This window comes from Gopherus evgoodei, chromosome 2 (genome assembly GCF_007399415.2).
Source record: "Gopherus evgoodei ecotype Sinaloan lineage chromosome 2, rGopEvg1_v1.p, whole genome shotgun sequence".
NCBI lineage: Eukaryota > Metazoa > Chordata > Testudines > Testudinidae > Gopherus > Gopherus evgoodei.
Window position 1 is genome coordinate 238,183,216 of NC_044323.1, and position 19,788 is coordinate 238,203,003.

The 19,788-nt window shown below is 42.9% G+C and overlaps 1 protein-coding gene across 1 annotated transcript in view; it reads right to left on the minus strand.

The window, feature by feature from the left end:
* Positions 1-19,788, minus strand: part of EYA1 (EYA transcriptional coactivator and phosphatase 1) — a 136,516-nt gene that overhangs the window by 26,424 nt on the left and 90,304 nt on the right. The window contains 4 exon segments of the mRNA XM_030553263.1: positions 10,571-10,705; positions 10,938-10,983; positions 10,986-11,104; positions 11,308-11,366. Of these exon segments, the coding sequence (XP_030409123.1) occupies positions 10,571-10,705; positions 10,938-10,983; positions 10,986-11,104; positions 11,308-11,366 (359 nt within the window).

A 19,788-nucleotide genomic window follows, 5' to 3' on the forward strand; every position in this document is an offset into this window, starting at 1 on the left:
CCCCACACTACAAGAAGGATGTGGAAAAATTGGAAAGAGTCCAGCGGAGGGCAACAAAAATGCTTAGGGGGCTGGAGCACATGACTTATGAGGAGAGGCTGAGGGAACTGGGATTGTTTAGTCGGCAGAAGAGAAGAATGGAGGGGGGGGATTTGATAGCTGCTTTCAACTACCTGAAAGGGGGTTCCAAAGAGATGGATCTAGACTGTTCTCAGTGGTACCTGATGATAGAACAAGGAGTAATGGTCTCAAGTTGCAGTGAGGGGAGGTCTAGGTTGGATATTAGGAAAAACTTTTCATTCAGAGAGTGGTGAACCACTGGAATGGGTTACCTAGGGAGGTGGGTGGAATCTCCTTCCTTACAGGTTTTTAAGGTCAGGCTTGACAAAGCCCCAGCTGGGATGATTTAGTTGGGAACTGGTCCTGCTTTGAGCAGGGGGTTGGACTAGATGACCTCCTGAGGTCCCTTCCAACCCTGATATTCTATGATTCTAAGAGTCATCGTTATTGCACAAAGTGAGTAACTTCTTCTACGACTACTGTCCCTATGGGTGCTCCACTTTAGGTGACTTCCAAGTAGTGTCCCTACTGGAGGGCTGGGGCTTCAGAGTTGGGTCAGTTACAGATGATAATACTGTGGAGCCGAAGATGGCATCGAAAGCAGGTCCCCAGTAATCGCATGATGTTCTGCGAAGATATGGACTGATGCCCGAAGATATGGACTGACGCCCAGCATCAGTGCTCTACAGATTTCTGAGATAGGGACATTCTTGAAAAGGCAACGGATGAGAACGACCTTGTGGAGTGCATACAAATAGTATTTGGAGGGGTCATGTTATGAATCTGATAACATTGTCTAATGCAGCCCAAGACCCACTTAGAGCTGGTCCACACTACGGGGGGGGGAAATTGATCTTAGATACGCAACTTCAGCTACGTGAATAACGTAGCTGAAGTCGAATATCTAAGATCGGATTACTCACCCGTCCACACCGCGCGGGATCGATGTTCACTGCTCTCCCTGTCGATTCTGGAACTCCGTTGGGGTTGATGGAGTTCCAGAATCGATATAAGCGCGCTCGGGGATAGATATATCGCGTCTAAATTAGACACGATATATCGATCCCCGAGCAATCGATTTTAACCCGCCGATACGGCGGGTAGTCTGGACGTAGCCTTAGAGATATTGCTGAGCCCTTGGATCTTTCACAATAGAGAGGAACAGCTTTGGTGACTTCCTGAAAGACTTTGTCCTATCCAGATAAAAGGACAGTGTGTGTAATATAGTCTCCCTGCTGTCATGGTGAGGCTTGGGGTAAAAAGTCAGAAGGTGAATCACTTTGTTTATATGGAACAGGGCGGTTACCTTAGGGATGAATTTTTGGTGCGGTCTGAGTGTAACCTTGTCCTGAAAGAATACTATGGAGGGTGATGTGCCATCAGAGCCGCTATTCCTCTTATAGTCCTAGCTGAGGTGATTACTACCTTTTCTTTGACAGGTATATAAGCGAAAAGGTGGCCCTGGGTTCAAAGGGCGGTCTAGTTAGGCCTTTCAACACCAGGTTTAAGTCCCATGTAGGTGTGGGATGTTGGCATTGTGGAGAAAGGTTTACTATATCCTGGAGGAATCGTTTAGAGGTTGGGTGTGATAGCATTATGTACCTTTCTACTTGGTGGTGGAAAAGATAGCCCCGATTTTTTTTTTCTTTTTTAGAGTCAGTACATAACCTAATATCTTTGGAAGGGTTGTGGACGTCAGGGAGATTTGTTGGGAATTGCACCAAATCTGAAACCTGAACCACTTCTGCAGGTAAGTACGGCATGTTGAGGACTTTCTGTTGTGCAGAAATACCTCTTGTATCACCTTTGAGGAGGAGTTCTCCAAGCATTGGAACCATGAAGGAGCCAAGCCTTGAGATGAAGAATGCCCAAGTTGGGATGCAGTGTGTCTTTTGTTCTGCGAGAGGAAGTTTGGAGTGGATTGGAGAAAGATTGGTGGGCACGTTTCCAGTTGTGACAGGTAAGGTTACCAAGTCTGTCTCAGCCAAGTGGGATCAATCAATACGACGTATGGTCCATCTCTTCTTATTTTCCACAGGACTTTTGACAGTACTGGGAATAGAGGAAAGGCATAAAGAAGGTCCCTGTACCAGGGAAGACGGAGAGCATCACGTAGGGACTGTTGTCCTCTCCCTGCTCTGGAGCAAAAAGGGGACACTTCTTGTTCAAGTGAATAGCGACCAGAACTGTGGTCAGTGTCCTGCTGCATCTGAATACGTCATAAAGTTTATTTCCATTCATGGTTGTGAGGGAACTTGCAACTTAGGATGTCTGCTATAGAGTTTTGTGTGCCCAGAAGGGAATCTGCTGATAGTGTAATGTCGTGGGAGATGCTTTTGAGCAGAGGGAGGGTGACCTGGCTCCTCTTTGTCAATTTATGTAATACATGCATGTTATGTTGTCTGTTAGGACTTTGGTGTGTGAGCAGTGGGAGGAAATGGGTGCAGGCGTTCCTGAATGCCCTGATCTTGAGGAGTTTGATGGACAAAGATATCTCCACAGATGACCACTTGCTTTGTGTTGTAAGGCCATTTAGATGTGTGTCCCATCCTATAAGGGATGTGTCAGTGGTGAGAAGCAACAACAGGGAAATTTTCACAAAACGAATCCCTTTGCTGGGTCCTTCCACCAATCCAGGGATATATTGACTTTGGCAGGCAGTGACAGAGGTTTGTCTAGTCTGTCTTTGTTTAGTCTACACACCAAGCTGAACCACATCTATACACCAAGCTGAACCACACCTGGAGACATCGCATGTGAAGCCTGGCATGTGGCACTACCACTGTACCCACAGGCATACACCAAAAGAGTTAGACGCAATGTCTGGCTGATATTTGAGGACTGTTTTGTTCAGTTTCTATGACTGTGACCAAGAGAGGAACCGTGTTGAGGCAGGAGTGCTCTAGCTTATAATGAGTCAAGGTCAGCCTCTATGAATTCCAGGCACTACACTAGAGTGAGGATTGATTTCTTGGTATTCATCTGTAGGCCCAGTGCCATAAACAAGGCCTCTGCAAAGGAGCGGACTCTGAGGATACAATCATTCAGATGGGGTAGATCATGATCCCCTGGGAGCAGAGGTGAGTGGCTGCTACAGAGAGAACCTTGGAAAACATTCCCTGGGCCAACGAAAGCCCAAAAGGGAGTACTCTGTACTGGTAGTGGTCTTGTCCTAGGGTAAATCAGACAGACCGTTTGAGGGATGATAGGATTGAGGTATGAAAATAGGCATCCTGAAGGTTGAGGGCTGAAAACCAGTCTCCCCATTCCATGCTGAAATGATCACTGCCAGTGTGACTATCTTGAATTTCTGAGCTTTCACAAATTTGTTGAGCACTCAGGGTTGAGTACAGGTCTCCAACCTTCTTTCCTCTTGGGTATTAGGAAATAGCGATAACAACAGACTTTACATCACAGCTGTTGGCTATGGCTCCTAGCTGGAGGAGATGATCTATTTCTTGTCGTATTAACTCTCATGAGAAGGGTCCACGAAGAGGGATAGGGAAAGTTGTTGTGAAGAGGGAAGGAAGATAAAATGAATGGAAAACCCATTGTGAATAATTTCAAGACCCACTGATGTTATGCAATCCCATGTGCTGCAGAACATAGCAAGATGGTAGCCAAATGGATAGAACAGGTTGATCAGATGTAGCAGTTGAGAGGAGCGGCCTGTTGACCAACATGTCAAATTGGTGTTTGGAGGTGGATAGTGCAATGTGGAAGGCTGTGGGCCTGATGGTTTATGCTTGGGGAACCTAGATTTCTTCCTCCAATGTTTGTAAAAGCGCTGGGTTGGGTATCGACAGGTGTGTGATCTGTGCTGGGACTGCGGACTAAATTTTATCTTTTGCCCTGGCGTGTAAATTCCTAATGAGTGGAGATTGGCCCTGGAATCTTTCAAGGTATGGAGAGAGGTGTCCATTTTCTCTTCAAAGAGCTAGGTGCCTTCAAAGGGAAAGTCTTCAAACAGTCGATTGCCCCTCTTTAGGGAAGCTGGAAAGGTGTAACCATGACACACATCGCATAACCACTGCTGTGGAGCTGGACTGGGAGGCAGTGTTGGCTGCACTGAGGGCAGACTGTAGGACTGTTTGAGTTACCAGTTGTCCTTCCTCAATGATAGCTTTGAACTGGTTGTGCTGTGACTCTGGAAACTGATCAATAAAGTTGTCAAGTTTCGAATAGCTTCATTGTTGAGGCTTGACAATTAGCAATTCGAAAATGTAGTGTGACTGAGGAACAGGCATTCCTCCTGAAGAGGTCCAAACGCTTCCAATCCCTATCATATGGGGTGGATCTCATTTGGTGCTGACAGCCCCGGGAGTTTACTGCATCCACGACTATTGAGTTGGGGGGAAGGGGAGAGAAAAGAAATTCCATCCCCCTAACTGGCATGTAATATTTTTTTTTAATCAGCCTGCTTACAAGTAGGTGTCACTGATGCTGGAGTCTGCCATATGGTTTTTGCAAAGTCCTGCCGAGCCTCCTTGATGGGGAAGGCTATTTTAGAGGCCAAGGAAGAGTGTAATATATCAAGGAGTTTGCAATGGGTGTCCTTGACTTCTCCCATCCTTTTCCCTATGTACTGGAAAAGCCAGAAATCATCAGCTAAGCACAGTGGCAGGGGCATGAAAGCTTCAACTAGGAGGAGGAGGAGGATACGTTGGTTCTTGGAGTCAAGTCTTCCTTAATTCTGCCTTTCTGCTCTCAGCAATCTCCTCTGGGAGTTCTGACGTTCTAGACGCTGTAGCCGAGGGAGACTGTCTCGGGGGGGGGAGGGGCAGGGCTGTCACAAGCAAGGCTGGGAGCTTGAGAAGTGTGGGGGCAATATGCAGCCCAGGGATCCCAGTACAGCCACTGGGGCTGTATACTCTGGGTATACCAAGGGTCTGCTTGGGGAGCCTCTTGGCAGTGGGCACAATAGGGAGCATGGGAGTAGCGGGAAATGGTCTCCTGTGGCTCACTGACTCCTCACTCAAAAGTGGTGGTACATGGCAGGGTCCTGGAGAAGACTCTCACACTACGGGGAGACGCTGTGCCAAGGTCCCAGTGCCAAGAAGAAGAGAGTCCGGTATGCTAGATACCCGGAAGACTCTTGAGTGCCGAAATGCTGGCAGAGCCAACAGAGCCAGTGTTGTTGGTGGTACAGAGAGTGTCATGGATCTTACCCATATAGATCAATGATGGTGCCAAAGGTACACCATGTACCGGCAGCATCTTCTTACTGGAGTGCCATTCGCTCCTATCTTTGTCAGTTAGTTCTGTTGACTCAGTGCCAGGGGCCATTAGGTCCTTAGGCCTGACAACAGTACCTGCCACTCCAGATCTTTGTAAGCTGGATCTGTCTCAGTGCCAACGGTACTGACAATACTGAGCATGCTGGAGATCTTTCGTGGCTAGCTCAGGGCTCATTCTAGTGACTCACCGCTCTCTTTTTGAATGGCTTTACAAGAGGGGTCTGTGGCTGATTTCTTTGACCCATCCTTGGATGTTGAGGGCCAGGTGACTCTCGGTGAGGGTTTATGGAGGGTTGGATGGATGCCTCCCTGAAGATGATCTTCTGTCTCAACTCCTTGTCCCTGTGAGACTTGGGTCTGAGTTATTGGCAGAGACCACACTTTTGTGGGATGTGGTCTTCCCTGAGACAGCGTATGCAGCGAGACTGCTTGTCTGCCATAGAAACAACAAAGAGTCTGGTGGCACCTTAAAGACTAACAGATTTATTCAGGCATAAGCTTTTGTGGGTAAAAAACCCACTTCTTCAGATGCATGGAGTGAAAGTTACAGATGCAGGCATTATTATACTGACACATGAAGAGAAGGGAGTTACCTCACAAGTGGAGAACCAGTGTTAACGGGGCCAATTCAATCAGGGTGGATGTAATCCACTCCCAATAATAGATGAGGAGGTGTCAATTCCAGGAGAGGCAAAGCTGCTTTTGTAATGAGTCAGCCACTCCCAGTCCCTATTCAAGCCCAAATTAATGGTGTTACATTTGCAAATGAATTTTAGTTCTGCTGTTCCTCTTTGAAGTCTGTTTCTGAAGTTTTTTTGGTTCAAGTATGGCTACTTTTAAATCTGTTATAGAATGTCCAGGAAGATTGAAATGTTCCACTGGTTTTTTTATGTTACCATTCCTGATGTCCAATTTGTGTCCACTTATTCTGCCACAGGGATGGCCTCTTTGCAGGTGAACTAGACCATTGGTGAACTAGACCATTGGGGAAGGGGCCCTCAATGAAAAATGGGGGAAAATAAATTATTTTTTTTATTGGGGGTAGAAAAAATGAAAGAAAGACTACAGCTAAGATTAAGGACACTAGCAAACAACTAGAAATGCTAAAGAAATTAACCATCAGAAACAGACTGCTAATAGTCCCATCTCTAGCCAGGGGCAGTTGAGAAGGAACTGAGGAGGGTTAGCCCACGTGGCAGGGCACGAGGAGAAACAGTGCATGTGCGGGCCTAAAACACTGCTGCCAAAGTTCACTGATCAGCAGTGCAGGGACACAAGCACACCGACAGTGGAGCACCCCTAGGTCACTAATTGAAAAATTATTCCCATTTTACAGGTATAGAAATCGAGGCAGAGAAATCTGACATGCATGCAGCAGGACATTTAGTGAACAGGGAAAATAACTCAAATCTCCTGACTCACAAACCAAAATTCTATTTACTACACCATGCAGTATCTCCTAAACCGTAGGCATTACAGGCAGATTGTTAACGCTACCTTTTATTAAGGTTACTCAACATTTCCCATTATAAGACCCTATTTTCAGTTGCTTATAACTTTGTCAAACTTTAGCCATTCAGGATGAAATTTTCCATGTCTGCCTCAGGTTTCTTTTTATTTTAATTTTGAAAATTTTAGCCAAAATGGTTCAGCTGTTTCTGAGAATGAGGCAAGGGAAAAATACATTGTTTTTTAATGTGAAAAATGTCCCAGTTCTTATTGGAAAGTTCTAGTGCCCACATACTTTGGAGCAGGGATTTGAACTCTGGCAAGGGGTGAGACCTTTATGTCAGGTATGTGCCTCTTACTATCATCATGAAAACCCACCTACATTTGGCCAAGTCATAAACCTCTGAAAAAAATCACAGTTCATGCATGCTCAGAAGAGACTTGCTAGAGTTTAAAATGATAAAACCTCTGAAGATTCCGTCCTCACTGAGCATGCTCTAGTCTCTCACAGCTCCTAACGATGACCAGACTCCACAGACATCTGCACAGAGCCACTGAAGATGCTCCATCCCCTCACAGCTCCTGTATGTGATTGGAATGTTCACATGCCACGCCCACAGAGTGACTGAGCATGCTTCCTCCAGCCCAGAGCTACAGAGATGAAGCTGGACTTTTTCCCATAATGGCTGCTCTGGGCTGGTGTGGACCCAGGCACTAGAACTGAGAGGATGGAGCCTGTCTCTCCTGTGCTCTTAATGACCACCCATCCCAGTGCTGGCACCCAGGAAATGTGGAGGAAGAAATCATCTAATTAAAAAACCAAAGGGAGAAGGGCCAGACCTAGGGCTCTGAGATGCAGTACTGGAGGAGTATATTGGGACAGGGAGTCCAGGGGATGAAGACTGGAATTGGAGGCTGGCAGAGGGAAGAAACTGGGACTGGATAGGAAAGGAGACTAGGTCTGGGGGCAGGGGAAAGAAATGGGGGTGAGAGTTAGGGAGACAGAGGGTGTGGGGGGAACAGCGATAGGAGCAGAACTGGAGTGTGTGGGGGCAGGTGGGGGGGGAGAATGGGAATGGCAGAGCAAAGAGACTGGGAACCAGTTGGGAGAGGGGAGATGAGAAGGACAGGAGACAGCTCTGATAAGGAGCCACGTTACAGTGGAGAACTGGGACTGAATGGAGAGAGAGACTGGGCCAAGAAGCCAGAGGAGATGAGGGCAATGAAGCCCAGGGAAGGAGACTGGGTGCAAATGGGGATGGGAAATGTTGGTGGGTGATGACTGGAGACCATGGAGCTGGGAAATGAGAAAGCGAGAGACAGAGAGATCAGGGAGTGGGGGAGGGAACTGGCAATGACTGGGCAAGGAGATGAGGAACAAGGAGTCAAAAAGGTGAGAGGAGGGGACTGGGAACAGCTGGACAATGGTACTGGAAGCAGGATAAGGGGGGAGGTGTACTGGGAGTCTGGAGGGATAAGACAGACTTACAGGTCAAGAAGCCTGGGATCAGCGGCCTGAAGAATGAAAACGGGGACTAAAGGTGAAGAGAATGGAACTGGGACGAGGAGCCGGAGGTGAGGTAAAGACAAGCTGGGGCAGGGCCAGATTGGAAGGGTCAAGGTAGAAGGGGTCAGGGAGGAGAGTGTACCCACTACAGCACAATCCCTTCTAGAGCCTGGAATGGAATGCCACATCCCTGAGTTTCACCACTCTGCTGTTGTCAACAAATATCAGTGAAGCCCACTGGCAAAGCAGCACTGCCTCTAGTACTGATCCACATAGGGGATGACCTACTGCTGCTACAGTTACTCCATCAGCTCAAGTGGCAGAGGTCTTTGTGGTAGATGTAAGGGTTCTAACCCTGCTGACCACCCATGTGGCAGTCAATAAGATGCCACATGATGAAACTTCTGTTTTTTTCTAACTTGCTTTTTTTAAAACTTGGAAAGTACTCACAAAAGTCTATATTAAAACAACATTATTAAGGTTGCAAATTCAAGCACTGAAAAGTTGGGAGATGTCAGAATTAAGGTTCCCTTTGTAACCTTAATTTAGCCCCCTTGGGTGTATGCATTAGGATGAAGTTTTTAATTATATGATCGTATACAGTAAAAGCTGTTTTATCCTGCATATTGGGGATACAGGGGGTGCCAGTAAATGAAAAATGCCAGTTAACTAAGAGGGAGGGAATTTGGGTGTGGGGCAGGGGGTGTGGGAGGGGGTGCGAGGCGCAGGCTCTAGGAGTTTGGGTGAGGACAGGAGCTCGGGGCAGAGGGTTGGGGCGTGGAAGGGGACTTGGGGTGCCGGATCCTGGAGGGTGCTCACCTCGGGCAGCTTCCCGCAAGCAGTGACCTGTCCCAGCTGCTCTGAGGCAGAGGCCCAGCAGGTGGCTCTGTGCACTGCTTCCGCCTTCAGGCGCTGCCCCTGCATCTCCCATTGGCCGTGGTTCACAGCCAATGGGAGCTGTGGAGCCAGCACTCAGGGTGGGGCGGGGGCAGTGCACAGAGCTGCCTGCTATGCCTCCGCCTAGGAGCAGCCAGGACAGGTGAGAGCCCCCTGGATCTGGCACCCCAAAACCCCTCCTGCACTCCAGCCCCTCCCCCCCTCCCAGAGCCCATGCCCCAACTCCGCACCACCTCCCGCACTTCGAACTCCTCGTGGCCGTTCCTCCACCTAGGAGCAGCAGGGACATGTCTTCCGGGGAGCCACACAAAGCCAGGTAGGGAGCCTGCCAGCCCCACGCCAACCAGGACTATAAACTGGACTTTCCCTGGAGATTAGAAATGCTGGTTTCTAGAGCTTTCCGGTTGGTACAGGGCTGGATAACACAGCTTTTCCGTACTCTTTTTTTCCTACAGGACCTGCTCTGGGGGCACTTTGTGGAGAAGGAAACTGTTGTCTGTAAGACCCTCACCTCATCTCTTGCAGAGACTGGAAGATCTGTAGTGCACAAGGCAGGGGACTTCTGGAAGAGAACAGCTGGCCTCATAATTAAGATAGCTGAATGTGCCCTGGAGAACTGGATTCTATCCCTGCATCTGCCACAGAGTTCTTGTGTGTTTCTGGCTACATCTTTTAAACCAAACTTTGCACAGGGGTTGGTCACTAATTGCATATTCCTTAGTTTCTTGATGCTTGACTTGAGTCTCCTGGTCTGATTTGCAGAAAGGCTGAGCACTCATGGCTGCAACTGAAGTCAATGGGATCTTTTCTTCAAACATATGAAGAGCTATGTAAATGCTAAGTACTCTGAGAAATCAGGTCCAAGTGTCTCAAATTTGACACCCAAAGTTAATGGATGTTTGTGATCTTAATCTCTCCGTGCCTCAATTTCCCCTCTGTAAAATGGGGATAATACCCTCACCTCACAGGAATGTTGTGAAAATAAATTCATTAATGTTTGTTAAGTACTCAGGTATACAGTGATGACTGCAACAGAAAAGCACGTGAGGAAATGATTAATTCTGTCTTTATGTCACAGTTTGAATAGTGTGCTGTAATTAAGTCCTAGAGCCATACAATGAAAAGAAAAAGTATTGAAGAGCTGCTCACTAAATGAGCACTGTCCATCCTGTGCACTAAATGAGGCAGAGAATTCTGTGGGAAAAATAGTGTGATCATGTAATGAAACATTGTATCATAATGCATAAGCAACAAGGAGGCCCAATTAAGACTGCATAATCAAACTTGATTGTGGCATTTCCTAATTTTTGAGTGCTTAACTGTGTAAAGTTAATGTTCTTTTAATGAAGTTTTGTGTGTGTAACACATTGTTAGGTTTCATGAATATTCTGTGCTGCCATGATAATTCTTATATACTTACCTAGAATGAATAAGTGTGAGTGCTTTCAGTGCAAGTGTTAACCAAGAATCTGTAAGAGCTTCAATTTCTGCTCTAAGTTGCAACCAAGCTTCTCTCTTTGCGGGACCAAGAAGACCTGTAGTACAGAAAAGGGTACTAAATAATATGTCTGTATTTAAACTCAGATACCTTACTGTCATTTCCTTCTGCTTCCATTAGTTGTAAGAACAGTTTTCTGTAGAAACTACAAACTGAAAAGTTCTCTAAGTCAACAGAATCATATTGAACTGGATCAGCAAACAAAGGAACGGCTAATCCTTTTTATTTATAACTTCTCATTTGTCTTTTGAAACAGACACCAAACAGATGGGTAATATTTTTGATGGACACTTGCCCTCCAACGTTATTTTTGTAGGTGTTGTAGATTTCTTTACGCGTCTGTAACGGAAGGCCAATTTTCTCATCCAGTCCACTCCTCCACGCACACCCGTTGCTAAGCATAAATTAGCGCTGGTGGCTGCTGCAGGAAAACCGTCTGTTCCGAAGTTATAGGTGCTATTTAGAGTGAAGAAAACTCCCAATTAACAAAATATGATGAGCAAAAAATTAACTGTCAGGTATACTAGTGACACTGATGGAGTTTCAAAGGCATAAGTGAAGGCAGAACTTGGCCCAATATATGTTTCATGGTATTTTACAATTTTTCTAGGAAAATAACTTGCAAGACCAATCTAATATCTTGGTTGGTTCTTACTTACCTTAAGTCTTGGCCATTGTCATCTGAAGACACATCATCTATATGAACCTGGTCACATTCCTAAGATGACAGATTTTTTCCTTATTAATGATTATTATTAGGCTAAATTCAAAAACAAACAAAAAAGGCTTAAAGATCTGCTCATCGGGGACTTTTTTTTGATTGTGTAAATCAGTAGATGGCAGTCTTGTTAAATCAACAATTTTACAACTTTTTATGCTCCATTCATAGAAGAAACGTGCACTGTCATTAACTACTATTATATGGCTTTCTGAAAACACATTCTTGTATTTAGAAAGGAAAGCAGTTAAAAACAATTAGTGTATGTGTTCCATAAATGTTCTTGTACCCTTTCAGGTACCTTAAAACATCATGCTGGTCAAAGCTGATTCAGTCAGTGCATAAGTATAACTGAAACCAGACATTTTGGTAAATGTAACATATTAGAAAAATTAAACCTGATGCTAACCGCCAATGAAATTATGACCTCTGATTGCTGTTGAGCCACACACCAACATAGCCTGAGGCCGATGTTTCAGAGGAACACAGACAAAAAAAATCTGTTCCTAGTTTGCCATTCATTTGAGAGTTGTGAGCTTCTCTCTTTCTCTTTGGTCTTAGTATATGAAAGCAGCATGCAAAGATGAAAAAAAGTCTAAATAGAAATATCCAAGTCAAATGACCTTTCTTCAGTCCGTTGTATATAAACTTTAATACAATACATTTATAATTAGACGTTATCTCAGTAATTACAAAGTAATAGTACATATTGTTTGCCATTAAAGAGCAGTGGAACATGAATTACTATTAACAATTTGACATTTGGCAGGTAAATAAGCAAACCTCTAGCATTGGAATTCAAACTGAATCCAGTGTATAAAACAGTACGTCCCAATTATTTCAATAATGCCCTCTTTTCCCACCTAACGTGAAGCCCCATAACAAAGATGATACATTTGATGTGCTAAAACACTAGAATTGTGTATTTTTGTGTTAGTGCTTCCCTCTGAACAAATTTCTCTCTCTCCATGGATTTGTGAGGGATGGAGGGAAGATAGAAGTGGAAAGAAACTCAAACCAGCTGTTCCCTAACAGAATTAAAATCATGACCCTCAACCCTTGTTCTAAAACATCTATTTTCCAGCCAGTCTTCTCCCAGCAAGCAGCAAGCTCCAAGGAGGAAAAGACTTTGACCCTGTAACCTTCTCCTCCTCTCCTGAGGTCAACAACCTCAGATAAGAAAAAAGGAAAAGAAAGTCTATCTGGCCTCACATGATGGTTGTGAATTTAAGATTAAAAAAAACCATAGGTTGCTATCTGAGGACACAGTTTAGAAAATTTCTAAAGCTATTTAGAAAATTAATGACATTTGCTCTATCTATTCTATATATTTGTAAAGCGTGCAGTTCATACAGTGACAAGAATTTTGTTGAACCCCTTTGTATTTGAATTAATAGTAGTTTGGCTAAAAGAGAAATAAAAATGAACCACGATGTGAAAGGCAGAACTATATTTGCTCAGATTTAACCATCATCCAAAGCACTGACTGCTTTCGCAGATATAATGGATTTGACACACAATCAAAGTCAAAAATTAAACTACACATTTGCTAGAAAGGCTTGAAAATCAACTTGGCTGATACAAGTAGAAAATTTCTTGGTCATGTGACATCAACTCCATAGAATCTAAGTTTTCATTTCAAACAAAAACAGGTTTCTAGTCTGTATAGGTGTGACAATAATCATTCAAATACAAACTGCCCATGTAAATTAATGCAGTGTCATTTTTCTGAGTCTACACACAATATGCTTCAGTGCCTCTGCTGCTGCTGCTCAGAGATATTTTTCCAAGCTGCTGCAGAGTGACACGTGAATGTTCAGTTTTCTATGCAGCTATTCAGAAACCTGTTTGCAGTAGTGAAATGAACAATAATCCAGTCAATTTCATTCTATCAAAACCTGGGAAAGCAATGAATTGCAGCTGGAGATAGTCACTGGAGAGGAATGCTCATATTGAGACTACGGGAAGGAGACACACCACTTGCACTGGCCACCAAGCTAAGGGAAGCAGCAGAGACCCATCCCATCACACAGGAGAGGCTGAGGGAGGGGTAGAGTAGTGGAAACCTCCCAACTCACCCAGGCACTAGAAATTTTTGGACAGTAAACGGGAATAGTGAGAAAAAGAATGCTCCTTGTTCCTTCCAACAGCCAGAGAAGGTCTAGGGCCTAGAGAACTACAAAGTAGACAGGACCCCCACTTGTCAGAGGTGGGTACAAAAGACAGGATCTAGGGACAACATCCTAGTAGGCATCAAGCACCTTCTCCTTTCCCAGCAGCTGGGATTAAGGTAGTTGCCTGCTCACCTGGATGGGTCGACAAAAAGGACTTTGACCCTGTAACCTTCTCCTCCCCTCCTGAGCCAACAACGATTAGGATAAATTAAAATATGAGACTGAAAAAGAGAGATTGACTGATTTTGCAGCGATAAGGGTGAAAAAAAACAGACAGAAAATATATTGGAAGAGGCAGAGAACACAATGTAGGGAATGAGAAGAAAAAAGGAAACACTTGGAAAACTACAAAGAAAAGATATTCTATGATCTGTTATAGGAAATAAAAGAAAAAGTGAAGTCAGGATGAGAAAGACGGTAAAATAAAAGCAAGGGAGGCAAATTATAATTTAGAAAGGATTAAATAGAAAATTGACTGACAATGTTATAATTAACAGAGGTCACATACAGTATGTAACAGTTCTGTTCCTTTTAAATGCTGGACTCTGGCTTTGGGGCTAAGTATGGTTTGAGATAGGGAGGCACAGCTACTTCTCTCTGTTTAGCTGACTAACAGTTTGGGCTAGTGGGTGTTGGGTAAATTTTTCAAACTCTGCACACCAGAAGGAAAAATGCTCTTCTTTAACTCATTTAGCAGGAAATCTTTTTGCAGAAGCCAATTATCTCTTGACTGTTAATTAATCTAGTCTGCCATTTCTTCTGGAATAGCCTGTGTTTGTTTTCACCTGCTTGCTTTGGGGCTTGTTGTCCCCAAGCAGAGGCAGCTATTTGAAGCTTTGCTTGGTATCTTTGTTAGCTACATTAAGTCTCAGCAAATGTCAGGCCTTAACATTTTAAAACCATGTTTTAAATACCCAACAGATATCATAGAGATTTGATTAAATGGAGTTTGATGGAGTGACTGAGAGTGAGACAATTTCATGCTTTATCATTTTTGCAAAGGTCTCTTTCAATGAAAACACAAAGACTCAGAAAATCCAAAGCACTTCTAAAAAAGCCTCACTGATTGGGTGCTACCTCAGAACAGGGAAACAACTTTTTATAAACACACCTTTTTAATGTTTAAGAAAGCTGTGAATAACATCTTTTCCTTTACTTCTCTTATAGATGCATCAGGCCACTGAATCACACACATATAAAGTTTAAAAAGTTTTCATACTGTAAATACAGTGTATGATAAATTATATCCAGGCAGTTTTTATCCTCCCTTTCATGCCTTTAGCATATGTAGATTTACAACTGTGAAAAATTTATAAGTCCTTTCAGAAACACAGTATTCATGCTGACTCAGAATAAATGTATATACTTTATTCAAACATGTATTTTGTTATATTAGAATCAGCATAGATACCATCTCTGCATAAAGGTGCTAGATTTTATTGTAGATGGGCAGGATGGGTCAGCACGCTAAGCAGTAAAAGTACCTGGTGATTTTTGCTGAAAAAAGGCTGTGCTTTACTTGAAGTGTGTTGACCTTGTAATTTCAGCCATCTCCAGTTGGAAAATCCCCATCAGAGACTGCAAGTGGTGACATGTTTGCATCTAGTTTTGGGATTCTGATCATACAACCCGAGATGTATGATGGTGAGAATGATCACTGGGAGGGAAAATGCAGTCAGTATTGTCTAGGGCCGAAATTTTAACAGCACCTAAGAGATTTAGGAGTCTCAGTCCCATTTTTCAGTGACTTATGCACTGAAACTCATAAGCTTAAACCTCATTGATTCTGAATGAAATGTAGGCTCTAAGCGACTCAGATACCTGAAAATGGGACCGAGGCTCCTAAGTCACTTACACCACAATTTGAACAGGTTACCCTTGTGCACATGTACTACTATTGAGGAGAAACACTGGCTATGTAGTCTCAGAGGCTGCTACCTTATCATTATTGGGCACTGTCAGTGTGCTCAGCTCTATACACACAGAGCAAGTCAGCCGCCAACCCTAAAAGGCCAATTCCGTTCAGAACCATGTTGCATAGCTACAGTCTGGAAGCAGTGCAGATTTTGTTCTTGGTTTTATAAATCTTGGGGAAAGGTTTGCTGAAAGGCTTCATGGAGGAAGTGAGCTTTAAAGAGGATTTCAAGGCAGAGAGGGAGGAATTTTCAGCACATCGAGGAGCCTGCAGGAAAGCACAGAGCCAAAAGTAGAAGGATACAAAAGAGGCTTCTAGGAGGGAGACTGGGAGAAAGGAGTCAGTGATGGGTAGGGGCAGGATTGTGCTAGCTCTTTGGAGTACAGACAGTGGGCAGGTAGGGCTTTGCAGAGCCGTAACAGTGAGAACAAGAAGCTTGAACTTGCAGTGGAAGGGGAGGGGAGGCTAGTGAAGCCATTTGAAAAGAGCAGTGGGAAATATCATTTTAGCAGCTGCATTTTGGGCCTGACAATTGATTTAAATGGACCTTGGATGAGATGAGGAAGATGAGATGAAATACAGCAAAGTCAGAAAGAAGGGATGAATAGAGGAGTCCGGCATAGTCTTCCAGTGCACAAAGAGCTCAAGTCTTCTTTCTCCTTCATTCCCAAGAGTTGCTAACTCCCTATTGCAACCTTTTTTTCCTTTCTCCCTTTTTTGCTCTTATACAGTGGCCAAACATTCCTGTGAATTCCCCAGAGCCATGATTCACAACACTTAAAAGCCTGCCCAGCCTGCATAGGTAATTCCTTCTGGATCTAGCCCCTTAAAGTAGCTTCTGAACATAGCTTCATATGCAAAAATTTTAATTATGACAGAAATGTTCTGCAAATATTTACATTGCTCTGCTCATCTCACCATCTCTATGGCATGCTTGTGCCATCATTATATAAAGTGTGCCTTACTATTCAATTTACTTTAGGAAAATTAATAAAAAAGAATTAAGGCCATTGCAATCGTCATCTTATGTGTGCCAATAGTAAATGTCAAGTGCAGAGATGTAATAACTAGCATGCGGATCCCTATATTTCTGTGCTACAAAACTAAAAAAAAAAACCTCAAAGCCACAGTAATATTGTAATCTTTGAATAAAAGCAAACATAAGAGGGCTTTGGATGAAGTTTGCATGTTATGAAAAGGGGAGACTATGAATAATGTTATGAACATATCCTCAAGAGGATGCAGAGTATTACAGCCCCAATCTGCTGATATAGCTAAAATGCACTTCCACGTTTGCTTAATCTTCCTAATTTACCGTGAGAAAACTAACACCATGCTGTCAACTAATTGTTTCAATACCTTGCTTTACAAAGTAAAATGAGAATGGGGTGGGGGGGGGGGAATCCCTTCAGAACAAGCTATTTTCATTTAGCCTTTACATCAGTGTGTCCATTGAGACTAGCTGGAAGCTAGCCAACTCACAGGAAATGATCCTTGGGATCCTCTGTTCACCTCATATCTGTCATTACGCAATTTATCCACTGCTTCGTTTTCCCTACTGAACAGTAGAGAAATTTGGTCATGTACATGTGAGAACAGATCTGGCATAGGAAGTTAAAGTCACAATCCTTTAAAAACATGATCTACATAAAAATCCTCAACTAAAAAAATTCCTTGAAGTTCAGACTATTGTGCTTAGGTTTTTTGTTTGTTTTTTCAGTCAGCTTCATCTTTTAGTGCGTCTGTTCCAGATATCACAAGTGTGCCCTTTCTACATGGATATCTGCTACACCAGATGCACATCACCCTGTAAGCCTGCCCAAGCAACTCTGTTCTCCTTTAGGAAGCTTGAATTGTGCAGGGTGCTTTACAAGATGATATCTGCTTGAGTGACAGATGTGTGTACTAGAGCTGGTTCATGTGTGTGGTATGTGTTTACAAACCTAGTGATTCCTGCACAATTTTAATTTTAGTTCTGATATTACCTCTTCAAAATAAATATAGTTCCTATGGCTCTTTATGATTAAAACTTAGAAAAATAATAGCAGAAATCTTGCCATTTGTTAATTCTGGTATTTATATTTCATATAAAAAAACGGATCTCTCATTTGGTTATAAAGCTCATGAAACATCTCATTTACATAAACAGTTCAGTACATCTACATTTGTTCACCGAATGACAAACATTTGCCAATGCAATAAATATTTAGCTTGTGTACAATGCTATTCTTCTGTACTTGCGAAATATACGACAAAAACCTGCATTACCTTTCAATCAGAGGTAATAAAAGCTAAAGTGCTGCTCTGATCTGCCTAACCCATCATCGTGGAATTCCTGTTAACGTACAACATAAATCCATGTGAAAAAGCAGCGACTACGGTTCACAGGTTCACAATGCTGGCACTCAATTGGCAGAACCTGTCATCCCTGTCTAGTCTGCACTTTGTGACCCTACCATTTTCTTTACTTTCCCACCACAATTATTCTGTGCTGAAGAAAAAAGGTGCGGATTACCTGTAGGTCAGGCACAGGATATGAAAAACAAAGAGAGCTCTTGAAATCCACTTCATTCCATTTGACAATTTGTGGATAAACAATCAAGGAATTAAAACAGACCTCGAAAAGTTTTAAAATACTCCTATTTTACTTAACTGATAGAAAGAAACTATGCTGTTTATATCACATACAAATGCATTCTTAATGCCTGTTAAGTAACAGCTCTAGACAAAGGAATAAATCAGTGACTAAATAGACAGAAAGGGGTTGAAAACTGTATTCCAAATACCAAGGGCTGGAAACTGAAATTATTTAGTGAGCTGATTTTTCACAAACAGTAAGTAAGGAACATTTTACTACTTTACAAGTCTTCTCCCCCACCCCCGTCAGGAGACACACTGAATCACGTTTTGTTCTCACTTGTCAGCGTGTAATGAGAACAAATTTTGTGCACTAATTGAAGTGACATACACTAAAATTGTATTTTAGTGCATTTTAATTAATCACTGATATTTTAGATCCTCAGCTGGTATAAGGCCATAGCTCCATTGACTTCAACTGAGCTATGAGACCTACACAAGTTGAGGATCTAGCCCGGTGGACTGGGGGCCAAATCTGGACTGCCAGATACTTTTGAATGGATGAAAAATATTTGTATTTACTTATTATTTTGTATTTTCTCTGGAGTCTGAACCCTGACCAAGAAATCTGAACCGTGACAAAAATAACTGACTACCCTTGATAGCCCCTGGAGATTATAATATGAATTACCAAATCTCAGTCTCCTTGCTCACATGACCAGTTCCATTCATATTAAACAGAGTACTCACAACGTGGCCCAACATAAATAGAAATCTCATCTGCAATCTTTACCTGTGGGAGTAGTCCCACTAAAAACCAATAGTTTAGAATTTTCATTCAGTTACTCATAATATCCAGAAGAACACCACTGATACCAGAATCTGACCTAATGGGGCTACATGTACGAATAGGTGTACAGCAGGATCTGGCACTGGGCTCTGTGCGAGAAGTTAAACTGTTGACAATTTCATCCAGTCTACCTGTACTGCTAGTTTTTCTTTACCTCTAAACTGGAGTAGATGTAGATATTTTCAGAATTGAAATTCTAGTTTTATATATTTATTTTTACCAGTTTTAAAATATACCCGACATACTGAAATCTTTCCGATATTGAAAGGGGGGAAGGCTGAAAATATAAAGCATCCTGGTATTCCACAGTAAGTGTATTGGAGCACTACAATACTACAAGTACAGTTCCAAAATCCAAAAGCTGCCAGCTTCCTCAAAGATGACTATAGTTTTATAAATAGGGTTCTTAATTCTGAGAGTACACCACACCATGCCGGATGTGTTCATCATATTGCAAAACATGGGACCTAGAAGGTGGTCAGATGAGTTAATTATTGCTTTGAAATGTAGTATTTGATGTAGTTTGTTTTCTTTCTGCATTTCTCCAACATATGTTGTTTACATAGGGAAGGTGGGGAAATATTTTAGAATGGCAGTATAGCAATCCAAATTCTTGCTAGAAGTCTGCTGAAACTGACTCATTTCGTGCGAATATACTTTTAGGAAAAGTGTAGTTCTGTTGACAGAGTCTGTCATAGGATTGACAAACACCACTCAAGTGGATCTATTTAAAGGATTCTTCCTTCCTGGAAAGCACAGTACTAAGTTTAAAGTGTCAAATTCACCCTACTTTAAAATCTCAGCACTTCACACTATAAATACCTTCTTTATGACATGATTCATGCTATCTGTGGATATATACTTTTGTTAAAAAATCAAATCAAATCTGTGACTAATGAAGTCAGG